The following is a 14785-nucleotide window of genomic DNA, read 5'->3' on the forward strand; positions in this document are numbered from 1 at the left end:
ATGTCCTTGAGGTGCCTTTGAGCAAGGCGTTCATCAGCCGCCTGCTTAGCACCCAAGCCATGTGTGAGACTCACTCAATGTGATACAGAATACGACTAAATAACACAAAAGTTGCTGTTACAATGATTTATTACCTTGATTTCCATAAAGTTCTCATTCAGTGTGATGGGGAGGGATGGAAGGAAATAAAAGGGTTTATCATAAATACAGAGTGTGATCTGTGATGGATAAATGAAGGTAATGTGTAGATGTTGGGAGCTTTTTTATTTCATACTAAAAACCATCAGCGCCCCCCTGTGGTCAAATGGCCACACTGCAGGAGGATATTTCATTAAATTGACGTCTGAGAAGAGCAGATGGAAATGTCAACAGGAAGTAAGTATTCATGTTCTGTGGATTTGTTCCGGCTGAAGTTTTATTGTGACACAGACATACTTCTATTCAACATCAGAGGGCATTAATAAACTGTATAGAAATATGATTTAGACTAGAAGTACTGTAATACATAAGATCTTTGGTTTATCTTTGACAGTAAAACACAATAAAAACTTAAATAACGTTACACTCTCAACAATGTTTCATTATACTGGTGCATTGGTAAACACACAAGGTAATACTAAGTAGTTAAATATTCAAAAATTTACATTAAAAAATGAGATTTTTTTGCTTACTTTTGTAAAAATTGCACAGTTCTGTCGTCGTCACTAAAGTAAAACACATTCAAAACTAGTTTCATTCCGACCGAACAAAAAAGAACAAAGAAACACTTATGAAATGTTATAAAACACTAAATAACAATCAGCACGCCCTTTTAATACGGGAAGATGAAACCCACAGATGTTCAGAGTTAAATGACGAAATTGCTTGAAATTACTGACAATTCTGTCTAATCTGTGATAAAACTGTGTGGAAATGATCAAATTAAGTGTTTTTTAATCTCATTATCGCCCGTGTTGGGGGAACATTGTCATATGATGACATCGTTCCTTTGTCGGCTCTACATCTGGTTGTCGTTGTGTTGGGGGCCGGCGTGCTGGTCCCGCGTGGCCCCGGCCGCCGCCCCCATGGCCGCCTGCTGGGCCGCAGCCTGGACGTGAGGGTTCTTCCAGGCCCCCGAGGTCCACTCCTCCTGAGCCTTGGACATGCTGGCCCCGCTGCCGCGGTAGGAGTTATGGATCTGAGGACCGAGGCGGGTTCTCAAGTTATCACCAATATGCGTTTTCACGTGTGGAAAGGAAGTGTTTTTGTATTCCTTTAGAGGATGTTATCACGTAGATTTGTTTAAGGGACACAAATTATTTCAGAATAAAAGGATTTATTGTAATTCTGGCCTTGGTTATTATAAAACTAACAACGATACTTCTTTGAGATCTAAAAATCCTGGACTGAAAAAGGACTGTAACATTAATTTCCTACCACAATAAAATAAATAATCGGACAGAAAACTCTTAAAGGACTCATCTCTGTCCTGGTCTTGTTAGACCTTAGTCCTGATAGAGGACTCCTCTCTGTTCTGGTCTTGTTGACCTTAGTCCTGATAGAGGACTCATCTCTGTACTGGTCTTGTTAGACCTTAGTCCTGATAGAGGACTCCTCTCTGTCCTGGTCTTGTTAGACCTTAGTGCTGATAAAGGACTCCTCTCTGTCCTGGTCTTGTTAGACCTTAGTGCTGATAGAGGACTCATCTCTGTACTGGTCTTGTTAGACCTTAGTGCTGATAGAGGACTCATCTCTGTACTGGTCTTGTTAGACCTTAGTGCTGATAGAGGACTCATCTCTGTACTGGTCTTGTTGACCTTAGTGCTGATAGAGGACTCATCTCTGTACTGGTCTTGTTAGACCTTAGTGCTGATAGAGGACTCATCTCTGTACTGGTCCTCATCTCTGTACTGGTCTTGTTAGACCTTAGTGCTGATAGGACTCATCTCTGTACTGGTCTTGTTAGACCATAGTGCTGATAGGGACTCATCTCTGTACTGGTCTTGTTAGACCTTAGTGCTGATAGAGGACTCATCTCTGTACTGGTCTTGTTAGACCTTAGTGCTGATAGAGGACTCATCTCTGTACTGGTCTTGTTAGACCTATGTGCTGATAGATGACTCATCTCTGTCCTGGTCTTGTTAGACCTTAGTGCTGGTAGAGGACTCATCTCTGTACTGGTCTTGTTAGACCTTAGTGCTGATCGAGGACTCATCTCTGTCCTGGTCTTGTTAGACCTTAGTGCTGATAAAGGACTCATCTCTGTACTGGTCTTGTTAGACCTTAGTGCTGATAGAGGACTCATCTCTGTCCTGGTCTTGTTAGACCTTAGTGCTGATAGAGGACTCCTCTCTGTACTGGTCTTGTTAGACCTTAGTGCTGATAGAGGACTCATCTCTGAACTGGTCTTGTTAGACCTTAGTGCTGATCGAGGACTCCTCTCTGTCCTGGTCTTGTTAGACCTTAGTGCTGCGTTCGACACCATTGACCATGACATCCTGTTACAGAGACTGGAGCAGTCGATTGGCATTTCAGGCACGGCACTAAGTTGGTTTAAATCCTATTTATCAGATCGATCTCAGTTTGTATTTGTAAACGATGACGCCTCGATAACCACCAACGTTAGTCACGGAGTTCCCCAAGGTTCTGTACTTGGGCCACTTTTATTTACCTTATACTTGCTTCTATGGGCAATATTATCAGGAAACGCTCCATAAACTTTCATTGTTATGCAGATGATACTCAATTATATCTATGGATCAAACCAGAGGAGACAGACCAGCTCGCTAAAGTTCAAGCATGTCTTAAAGACATAAATCATGGATGACCTGAAACTTCCTGATGTTAAACTGCATTTTCCTACAAAACATTTAAAAAATCAGGCACATCTTGCCTCAAAAAGATGCAGAAAAACTGGTTTCTATCATTGATATTTAAAAATCCTGGACTGAAAAAGCACTGTAACGTTCATTTCTACCCCGATAAAATGAATAATCTAACGGAAGACGTATTCGAAGAAGTTGCGTGTTCACGTGAAATTCTTACCCGGGTGAGGGCGATGAAGGACAGCGAGGCCACCGCGGTGAACATGAGGGTGGGGACCAACATGATGAGCGCAATGAAAATGTTAGAGCTGAAGAAGGACAAGGTCGCCAACCAACCGCTGGAAAATAAAACACATCAAACTCATTAAAAAGTAAAGAAGATTAATTTGAGTTTAATTCAAACACAACGTGTCTGTTATTGGACTGTCTGGTGTTCCTCATCATGATTCCACCACTGAACATCTGTCAAAGGACAAGAGTTTTCTTTTAGGTGGACTTTAAGTACCGCAATATAAAGTTTCAAAGTTTTATAGCTCAAACATGAGAATATCCAGTTGCACATGGTGACATTTGTGAACTTTATGGAGGCCGTCATAACGTTAATTTCTGATCGTCACCCTGAGTGAGGTGACATTTTGAGGATCTCTTTAAACAGACTTTCAAAAAATCTAATGACAGGACAATCATAAAAGTTATATGAGAGCAATGTCTGATGTTCCACCACTCGTGTTTTAATGAAAGAGGCACACGAGGTCTTTATAAAAAATAATATATAAATATATATATATATATAATTTTGAGGTCAAGCAATACATCCTGTTAGGAGGACTATATATATATATATATATACAGGACTGTCTCAGAAAATTAGAATATTGTGATAAAGTTCTTTATTTTCTGTAATGCAATTAAAAAAACAAAAATGTCATGCATTCTGGATTCATTACAGATCAACTGAAATATTGCAAGCCTTTTATTCTTTTAATAATTTTTTAATTGCATTACAGAAAATAAAGAACTTTATCACAATATTCTAATTTTCTGAGACAGTCCTGTATACACCCAGGTAAGAATTTTACGTGAACATGCAATTTCTTAGAATACGTCTTCTGTTAGATTATTTATTTTATTGATTAATGTTGCAGGCTTTACTATATATATATATATATATATATATATATATTCCGCCTTACAGGATGTATTGCTTGACCTCAAATGTTTCATTCAAAGTAGATTTTTATAGTTTGATGAAAAGAACTTTGATATGAGTTAATGAATTAATCAAATATGAATATTTGAACTTCAACAGTGGCTCTGGTATTTGAGTTGCATTAGAGTAAGTATGGGTTTATGGTCCTTATTGTCATGACACTCATTTTACTCAAAATATAAAAAATATATACCTGATTTTGAATCGTTTACCTTATAAAATGAAGTTATTTAAAAACTATATATGCAATAAATGTTCAATCTGGGACTCGTACCATACTCCCCATCCAGGGATGCCGATGCTCTGGATGATGCTGATGGTGACTTGGGCCATGAACATGAAGAAGAACTGCATGAAGTTGAAGGAGCTGTCGCTTCTACTCACACAAAAAAGAAGAAGAAGATGATCAAGAAATATTCACATTTGCATACAAAACTTTTCATTCTCTTACATTATGATATTCATGTTATCTATATATTTGGTTTGAAGGCATTTAAGCCCCACAGGGTGATAGAGGTCATTCCCACTCATGCACCACAAGCATTACATCATCTCTTATTCTTTATGAATACACAAGCTCATAATTTCCAGGTTTATTCAAAACCAGTCATGGTGAAACTTTTCGCAATGAAGAATGATTGAAGGTCACTAAGGGTTGTGCATGTTCGTATATGGCATTTGTTAGGAAATATCCTGTGAACTTACTGTACTAGTTCTCTGATCTAACAAAGGGAACATATTGTTTAGCATATGGATATAGAAAGAAAGGAGGAAACCCCAAAAGTCCAAATTACAAGCCTACAGCAATGATCACAGACACTCACAACCATAACATCGAGCCAGAAATAATAATGTGTACTCTGCACCCTCATCCTGGAATATATTAATTTAAAACTCAAAGAACTGATACCACTTTTTAAATATAAAATGAAAGAAATGGAGGCAAGTTCCCAAAAATGTCAATGTTTCTTAAAATAACTCGGTTATGTCACCGTCTCTTAACTTTTAGTTAATTTAAACTTTTCTTGTTCTTCGTTTTTGTTTGTAATTATTTGTTTATTTATAAGAATTTAGTTTGTAACATTGTGTTTCTTGTGTTTTTGTTTATAATTATGGTTATATTATGTTTATTGTTTATAACCGTGTGTATATTATGTGTTTTGTTTGTAACTGTGTTCATCATATTTTTCTGTTTGTAAATACGTGTTTCTTATGTTTTTTTATTTGTAACTTTGTTTTGTTTTGTTTATAACTCTGTGTATATTATGTTTTTTTGTTTGAAACTGTTTCTTGTGTTTTTTTAATATATATTTTTTGTTTGTAACTATGTGTTCATCATATTTTTCTGTTTGTAAATATGTGTTTCTTTTGTTTTTTTGTTTTTACCTTTGTTTTTTGTTTTCAGAACTATGTGTATATTAGGTTTTTTTGTTTGTAACTTTGTGTTTCTTATGTTTTTTGTTTGTAACTTTGTGTTTCTTAAATAAATAAAATCTCAGTCACTCAGTGTTACTGGAGAACATACAGGACTGTCTCAGAAAATTAGAATATTGTGATGAAGTTCTTTATTTTCTGCAATGCAATTAAAAAAACAAAAATGTCATGCATTCTGGATTCATTACAAATCAACTGAAATATTGCAAGCCTTTTATTCTTTTAATATTGCTGATTATGGTTTACAGCTTAAGAAAACTCAAATATCCTATCTCTAAATATTAGAATATCATGAAAAAGTATACTAGTAGGGTATTAAACAAATCACTTGAATTGTCTAATTAACTCGAAACACCTGCAAGGGTTTCCTGAGCCTTGACAAACACTCAGCTGTTATAAATCTTTTTTTTACTTGGTCTGAGGAAATATTAAAATTTTATGAGATAGGATTTTAGAGTTTTCTTAAGCTGTAAGCCATAATCAGCAATATTAAAAGAATAAAAGGCTTGCAATATTTCAGTTGATTTGTAATGAATCCAGAATGCATGACATTTTTGTTTTTTTAATTGCATTACAGAAAATAAAGAACTTCATCACAATATTCTAATTTTCTGAGACAGTCCTGTATACGACACATTAGTCCATTTTTAGTAGTGTGTTTTCCATTTATAAAGTTATTATTGTGTTGCTCCAATGTAACTACAAAACATTACATTACAATAAGTCACCGCTGAAGTAATAACCAAATAATATGGATGTGATGTCACCGCTTCCCATTCGACTCACTTGAAGGCCTTGTACAGGGGCCTGAACCAGCACACGTAGGAGCAGGGGGTGAACATGATGAGCCAGACGATGGCCAGCCCAAAGTTGGTGACTCCGCCTCCTCCGAACATCCACGCGAAGCAGCCGAGGAGGTTCACAGCCAGAGTAGCGCTATTCACTGGGGGGACAACACAGAGTGTTACACACCGTTACACTTGGTACGCCAGGCGTGAACATGCAGGAAGTGGATATGAAAGCAGATAAAACGGATTGTGTGAGTAGCTTCTTTTTTTTCGGGCGTCCTCTATTCCTTCTCAGTGATGTTGAGGCTACGGGAGTCCCCGCTTTCGTTCTAATCGTAGCTCTAAACTAGCAGAGCCTATCGGCTTCACATTTTGTTTTTTAGATTATTATTACCTTCGCATTGAAAATGCGGAAGGTTATGTTTTGATCGCCGTGTATTTATTTGTATGCGTGTGTTCCTCGCATAACTCAAAAAGTATGAAACCGAATCGCATGAAATTTGGTGGGATGATTGGTTATTATCCGGGGACCATTTGATTAAATTTTGGGATCGATCGGGTCAAAGGTCAAGGTCATGAAAAGGTCAACATCTTTTTTTTACCATAGCGCGGTCAATTTTTATCCAATTGGCATGCAACTAATGCCAAATGTTCATAATTCAATGCCCAATCTTGTGATATGCGAAGGTCTGCGCTCTACCGAGTGCCCGTTCTAGTTGTTATTTTCTTCTTATTAATTATGAGACCAAACACGGCCGCAGCACGACAGCGATCGAGGAACAACGTTAATGTGTGTAACTATTTTCACACGTGAAATGAGAAAGAAAAAAAAGAAAGACACATGATGATGACCAACAAGCAAGAAAGCAATTCATGCGCATGCCATGCAGATACACAAAATAAAAAGAGGGAGAACAAAAAAAAGAATAATAGCACAACCTGAAGCAGATTGGGAGTTTGAATACCTGCTTTTGTTTATCGTTTTTACTAAATAAGACGACACCTGTAGAGAGAAAAGATTTTAGAGTAACAGATATATATATATATTTATTGTTGTGTAGAAATGAAAAACACAATCGTGATCAGCCTGTGGTTTATAGCAGGTAAATCGGAGTGGAGAAGCACCTCCTGCACTTTGCTATATTTTGCTTTGCCACCTCGGCTTCACCGTTGTTTCCATCATCTTTTGGCTCATCGCTGATGCATAAATGTTGCGGCAGCTTTGAGTCGCACTCTCTACCTTTGGCAGGGAGCTCCCAGGCCCAAAAGGCAATATCACAAACATCATTGTCGGGATTGTTTATGGTATGATAAACTTTGATGAAAGTGCCTCCGGCTGAAATTGTTTAACGGGATCTTAATGTTAACTGCTCCGCTTAAACCGAGGCCATCTGGTTAGCGGCGTGACTCATCAGCAAATAAACCGGTCAGAATAACACAATCACAGACAATAAACATAATATATGTTTGGACCGGAGGGAGCGTTGTAAACCGTTGCCCTTCTGTTCCGTGCTTCTTATTATCCACAGAGGTGAGCACAGTTTACGGTAACTCTCGGCCTCTGTTGAAATATTGGAGAATCGGGCATTAAAAAAAAAGTCATTAAAGCTCTAACGGTTTTTATGGTAGATGCAAGGATAATGCAACATGAATTCCCATAACTATTGTAAAAATACAAATACGGCATCACTTTGAAGCCACTCACATATCCACAGGTTGTACATTTTCTTGCACATGCTGCGGTGGTTTTCAGGGATCTCGTCAAAGTCCTGGTAGAAGCACGGCTTCAGCGGGATGAACCCCGGCAGCGGGGGGAAGTTGGGCTCTGAGACGGATAATTCCAGTTAGACGTGTGACACGTAGCAGCTCGGGGGATGGGGATTGTTTCCCCGGGATATTGCTTCATGATCTCTCACCTGCCATGTGGATTAAGTGTGGAGTTTGCTGTTTAGATTTACTCCTTCTTCTTCTTCTTCTTCTTCTTCTTCTTCTTCTTCTTCTTCAGTCTCTTGAGCCTGTGGAAAAATGAAGAAACCTTTGTACAACCCACCTTTCAAAAAAGTCTGTGTAAAAGTATTTTTGTTGAAAGGATGAATACTTTGCAAGTGAGTCCATGCGTTAAAACTCTTTGCGACGCTTAGTAATAACCACTATTGCAAAATAGTAAAATAATTAAATTCCCTTTTTTTTATTATTGAGATTTAATGTAATACATTGTGTGAATGGAATGCTGTCTATTATGCAATATATAGCCTCCTCAAGTCAATACAGTTGATGTGTCAAGTTTCACATTAAAACAGCTTATTAATGACCTTTTGGATTATATTACTTCCAACAAAATGTATGTTTTAGTATTCAAACAGCTAACATGGATATGTTTTAATGTTGGTATTAAAGAGTGTGATACGCATGTTATATTAATAGTAGAAGTTCTTGAAATAGTTGTAGATATTATTTTAGTTGTTGTTTCACCTGTAATTTACAGGTGCTACAGAGCCAAATCTCTGTAATAAATAATAATCATCATAATCTATTTAAGAAATATTGTCATCTGAATCTGTTCCGTATAGGTCTACCTGTACTATTCTTGGACTGACAGGTGGAGCAACCCGTTTTAAGGAAGGCAGGATTATATTGGGAGCACTGGGTATAAATCAGGTGTGACTGCGTGGGAAACAGTGTGCACACGGCCCGTGGGTCAAGTCGTGACCTGCGCGTGTCAGTCGTGGTTGCTGCCTGTTGTGGAAACCATGGTAACGAAGAAAGAAACACATACATATCAACTCTCCGGAAACATTAATGCATTTCGGGCAACGTAATGTGGAATTACGTAATATGTGTGGTCACATTAAACCATTCGAAACAGCCTACTTTATGTAAAGAAGCGTCCTCTTAATATGTGAGCCCGGTGTTACGGTTTAACAGGCGACCGTGTTAACTGGCGACTTTTCACGTATAGCTGTCCTCGTGAATGCCGCTTGGTTTAATTTAGTAATTAGGTGTCACTACTTCTTATATACTGAATAATATATACTATACGAAATAAGCAATGGGGCATTGACGAGGGCAGCTATGTGTTCTCTCCATTTCCAACAGCCGTCTGTAACTACAACAACGTCCGCGTTGGTTCAAAGTCGCCAGTTAACACGGTCGCTTCTTAAACCGTAACACCGGCAGGTCGTAAGAGTTTAACGGCTGAATCATTTCCGGTTTCAGGGGGAAAAAACAACAGAAAGCAACACGAACCTCGCGCGCTTGTTGCACTTAAGTGAGCAGCAACACTCGCTAACTGTGCGAAGACGGTTCGGGGACTTTGACGGAGAGCAGGAATTACGGAGACTCCACTTTAAACGTAATCCTCTTACCTCCTCCTGTGAACTCCGGTTAAAAATGCGCCTTCTGGAAACTTCAGCTGCGGGTCGAACACAGCGGGACTGCCGCGCGAGAGACGAGATATTAGCACGAAAACTAAAATACTTTTATAATGCTTTCTTTCTTTCTTGACGACCGGAGCTCAAAATCCCAACGGTCCCGACTCTCCACCAATCACCGTGCGTGAGTCTGCTGTCACTTTGATTCAGACCAATGGGCAGATTACTCTCATCCCTGACGGTGTTGTTTGTGAGCCAATCAGGGTTGAGCTCTCTGTCCATGGTGCTGAACCTGGCCCACCGGTGGAGGTACACAGTGTGGCGATTCACTGCTTACGATCATGTAAGATCACCACCTGATATTTAATTTAATTGTTTATTTTACAGGGACAATGCACAGAAAACAGTACAACTGTAAGTGAGCCTGAGAGGCTGATTTTCATCTGCTTTTTACTGTTAATAAGACTAAGAATAAGTAATGTTGTTACACTTTTATTTACACATAGTTGTGTGATTTTGAATACTTCATATTTTTGTGTAGGTGTCCAACAATAAAAGTATACATTATATGTCACTTGTGAAAAAAATACCAAAGTATTTGCATCAAAACATACTTTTAGTATTTATATAATTTATTGATATATATGTAGCCCTGGGGGGAAATACAAATAAGAATATAAATAAGCCACAAAGATCAATATATATCTTGTCTTGATTGATTGATTGGGCACACAGGTGTCAATTGGTCTCACCTGGTGGGGGCGGGGTTTAGAAGTTAAAAGGTGAAAGGAGAGAGTGGGAGAGATGAGAGATGATGGGTGAATGAAGTGTGAAGGTGCGTACTGCTGCAGGAAGACACTGCTACCGAAAGACACGGCTACAGAAAGACACAGCGACAGAAAGACACTGCTACAGAAAGACACTGCGACAGAAAGACACTGCTCCCGGAAGACACTGCTACGGAAAGACACGGCGGCGGAAAGACACTGCACCCGAAAGAAGGACGGCGCTGGAAGGAAAGAGCTGCAACAGGCCTGCAACGTGTTGGGGAGCGTGAGTGTGTGTGAGCGTGTATGTGGGCCCAATGGGGGGGGTAAATTAAGTGATTCATCACTATCATCATCAATGTTATCAATTTGTTTGGAGAAATCCGGTTTCTTAGTTTGATTGTTTTGTTTGTTTTGATTGTATTATTGGATATATCATTTATATCAGTAAACAAAGGGTGTTCACTAAAAGCGGTCATCTGGGGTCAGTTTGGTAATTTCCTATATGGTCGATCCAATTGATCACTAAAATCATGCTCAATAATAATGGAGACATGAACCCAACCACCCCATCTTTCTAATTCAAAGTGTTGGGGTGCTACATAAAATGGAGGCACTGCTGGGATGCATATAGTTGTTAGTTTCTGACCACAGAAAACCACCTTGGGGAAGTGAGATAAGCAGAACTTTTAACTGAGTATAATTAAAACTGCTATATATATATATACAAAAACATAAAAAAGAAACACACTTTATTTAGGCACATATAAATCAGGAAAGGGCATTATGGCACAACTATGGCAGTGGTGTAAAGGTGAAGACCTTAACCCTTTGCATGCCATACTGGTCAAGGATGTGGAGGAGCAAACTGAGGTTAGCTTCATTGAAGAAACTCTGCAAACCATAAAAGCTCTGGGAATTGTTAGGGTCCGAGGAAGGGTGTTTGACCCTCAAGGTCAATGTCTAACTGTTCTGTGTGAATGCAGAGAAAAGGTCAACACACCCGCCCTCCCTCTGGATGTGTTACCAGAAGGCAGGTTATTACCTTGGAGGATTTTTGGACCCTCTGACGAGGAAAAGGTGTCCCCTAATGCCCCACTAAGGGATGAGGCACAGGAACCTGGAAAACGTTTTCCCCTCCGAGAATCCACGCCGGAAGCTATTATTAGAGCCGTGGGAGATATAATGCAGAGAACATCCAGACCTACCAGCGACAGTTACTCGTACCGGAGATTGCGAATATTCTCTGGAGTCACCCCCACCCCTGCTGGGGAAGAGCCGCTGGATAACTGGATAGAGCAAGCTCGCCTGATGATAGATGAGTGTGATCGATCAGACAGAGATAAGCGAATGAAGATCATGGAGAGTGTTAAGGGTCCTGCCTTAGAGATCCTGCAAGCGGTTCGATTCAACAACCCTGATGCCACTCCTATAGAGTACATTGATGTTATTGAGAACACTTTTGGAACCCCGGAAACGGGGGAAGAGCTTTACTTTTCTTTTAGACTGCTGTGTCAGCACTCCTCCGAGAAACTTTCCGAGTTTCTGAGAAGAATGGAGAGCTTGTTGAACAAAGTAGTTAAAAAGGGAGGCTTGCGCCATGTCCAAGCCGATAAAGCACGTCTGGACCAACTCATTAAAGGAGCCACCAGATCGGACATGATGCTCCTAAACCTCAGGCTTCGGGAGCAACGGCAGCAACCACCGTCATTTTTACAATTGTTAAATGAGATACGCACTGAAGAAGAGTATGAAGCTTCTCGTCGCAAGTTGACGCCAATCAAATCAGTGCATGTGAAGACTGTTATAATACCTGCTGAGGCAGATATAAGAGATCTTGGAGCTGAAATACAAGAACTGAAATCACAAGTCCACGAGCTTACAGCTTGGTCCACAGCAACGTCACCGTCGCGGCCTGCACTACAACATGCAGGCACTACGGAGACGGACTCTTCAGGGGAAGATGGAAGGTCTCCAAGTCTCAAGGCCTTGAGAAATGATGTGCAAAAGTTGAGGAAACAGGTCTCAATTATGTCCATCCGATCTACTCAAGCACCCCACCCCCGATGGAAGAGAGCACCATCTAGTCCAGAGTCTCCACCCCACCACAGGTGGGAGAGAGCCTTGCCGCAAGGAGATGCAAGTGACTTTTTCTGCTACCGTTGCGGTGAGGAGGGGCACTTTGCCACGAAATGTCGGGCGCCGGAAAACTATCAAAAGGTGATCCAGAAATTAATCCGTGCTCAGCGACAGCTGAGAATAGGTAATAGGGAAAGAAATGCTTCCCCCACTAGAGAAAACCCCCATAACGCCCATGTGAGAAGAAGTGGGGTAAAAGTACCGACCAGCCATCTACCGGAGGGACTGATAGGGCCACCCTCCACCGCCTGGGTAAAAGTGGATGGAAAACCCTGCACTGCTCTGCTGGATAGTGGATCCCAAGTGACAATAATCTTTGACAGCTGGTATGCCAAGCACCTATCCCATGTGCCCTTGCAGCCAGTCAGTGGGTTAGACATTTGGGGCCTTAGTGAATCAGAGAGCAGCTATCCCTATAGAGGCTACATCCAGGTGGAATTAGAGCTTCCAGAAAAGGCACCTGACACCCCCACGTCAATCCCTATTCTTGCTTTGGTGTGCCCTGATCCCCGTTGTTCTGACAACATTCCTATTCTGGTAGGCACCAATGTCCGCAAGGTCAGACCTTTTACGTCAAGTGAGGGAGTTGCAGGTAATCTCCGATCCATGAGAGTAGGGGTATCCAAGCTTAAAGCTCAGCCTTTCCCCACCACCATGCCTCAGGAGGCTATATGTGAGAGCCCGGTAGCTGAAGTTAAGTGGTCCGGCCCTGGCCCCCTTGTCATTCTAGCTGGCAATGAGTACATAGCCATCTGTAAAGTTCATGAAAAACACTGTTTGGCCGATAGTATTCTTATCACAGAACGTGCCTCCTCACCTGCTCTACCTCCAAGTGTGGTTGTGCAGCCCACTGTTTTATTCTCAAACATAATGGACAAGAACAAGTTCCTTGTGTTGTTGCGGAATGAGTCAAGAAAGGCCACCTCCATCCCTCCAGGTACAGTGATTGCGCATCTATATGTAGCGGATATGGTGACCGAGGTACCAAGTAAAAAAACAGAGGCAGCCCCAAATATTGACGTGTCCCTGTTTGATTTCGGTGATTCCCCCATTCCCGCAGAGTATGAAGCCAGACTAAGACAAAAACTCTGAGAAGTCCAATGTTTTCTCAACTGCCGAATGGGACGTGGGCTTAGCCAAGAGAGTGGAACATCGTATACGACTGACTGATGATACCCCTTTCAGGGAAAGATCTCGGCGCATATCACTCACTGACCTAGACGACCTTCGACGTCACCTTCAAGGACTTCTGGCCGCCGGACTAATAAAGGAATCCAGAAGCCCCTATGCTTCGCCCATTGTCCTGGCAAGAAAGAAGACTGGAAAACTGCGCATGTGTGTGGACTATCGAACGCTGAATCGAAGAACAATCCCTGATCAGTACACCATGCCCCGCATTGATGATGCGTTGGACTGTTTGACCGGAAGCAAGTGGTTTTCAGTGTTGGACTTGCGCAGTGGTTACTACCAGATCCCGATGGCAGAAGAGGATAAAGAGAAAACTGCCTTCATATGTCCATTGGGATTTTATCAGTTTGAGAGGATGCCGCAGGGAGTCACCGGAGCACCGGCTACTTTCCAAAGACTTATGGAGAAGGCGGTCGGGGATATGCACCTGCTTGAGGTCATAGTTTACCTCGACGATCTGATCGTATTCGGGAAAAGTCTAGACGAGCATGAGGAAAGACTCCTCAAGGTGATAGACCGGCTGGAAGAGGCTGGGTTAAAGTTGTCAATAGACAAATGCCAGTTCTGTCGGCCAGAAGTCACCTACGTAGGACACATTGTGTCGGAGAATGGAATTTCCACAGACCCGGCCAAAGCTGAAGCGGTAGCCAACTGGGACCAGCCCACTAATCTTAAGTCTTTGCAGTCTTTCTTAGGCTTCTGTGGGTACTACCGTCGCTTCATAAGCAACTACTCGATCATAGTCGGACCCCTTACTGAACTCTGTAAGGGTTATCCCCCTACCCAAAAGAAGAAGAACGCAGCCCAGGTACCCGATAAAACTTACTACCAAGTGAGTAAACCCTTCGGGGACAGATGGGATCCCTCCTGCACGGAAGCCTTCAAAAAGATAATTCACTGCCTCACCCACGCCCCTGTCCTCGCCTTCGCTGACCCAGCCAAGCCCTATGTGTTGCACATCGATGCTAGCTTGAAGGGCTTAGGGGCGGTGTTAAACCAAGACCACCCCGAAGGGTTGAGACCAGTCGCCTTTGCGAGCCGAAAGCTGAGTTCGTCGGAACGGAACTATCCAGTGCATCAGCTT

The 14785-nt window shown here is 41.3% G+C and overlaps 1 protein-coding gene across 2 annotated transcripts; it reads right to left on the reverse strand.

The window, feature by feature from the left end:
* Nucleotides 1-111: 111 nt before the first annotated feature.
* On the reverse strand, nt 112-9778 carry LOC130192356 (secretory carrier-associated membrane protein 5-like). 2 transcript variants are annotated; one of them, XM_056412283.1, is made up of 7 exons: nt 9602-9778; nt 8153-8251; nt 7942-8061; nt 6235-6391; nt 4289-4390; nt 3025-3142; nt 112-1177 (listed from the first exon to the last, which is right to left on the reverse strand). In XM_056412283.1, exons 2-7 carry the CDS (start codon nt 8157-8159, stop codon nt 998-1000), a joined length of 684 nt encoding a protein of 227 aa, XP_056268258.1. In that variant the 5' UTR covers nt 8160-8251; nt 9602-9778; the 3' UTR covers nt 112-997. The 2 variants fall into 2 exon arrangements, with proteins under 2 accessions (XP_056268258.1, XP_056268259.1); XM_056412284.1 differs by lacking the exon at nt 7942-8061.
* Between the last annotated feature and the right edge of the window lie 5007 nt (nt 9779-14785).

This window comes from Pseudoliparis swirei, chromosome 4, assembly GCF_029220125.1.
Source record: "Pseudoliparis swirei isolate HS2019 ecotype Mariana Trench chromosome 4, NWPU_hadal_v1, whole genome shotgun sequence".
Taxonomy (NCBI): Eukaryota; Metazoa; Chordata; class Actinopteri; order Perciformes; family Liparidae; genus Pseudoliparis; species Pseudoliparis swirei.

Bases quoted from the DNA above. Each gene is read 5' to 3' on its own strand.
- LOC130192356 (XM_056412283.1), bottom strand. The intron at 4,391-6,234 runs GTGAGTCGAATG...TTGTGTGAGTAG, and splicing joins CCCCTGTACAAGGCCTTCAA to AAGCGACAGCTCCTTCAACT. The intron at 1,178-3,024 runs GTAAGAATTTCA...CTCGGTCCTCAG, and splicing joins CCTTCATCGCCCTCACCCGG to ATCCATAACTCCTACCGCGG.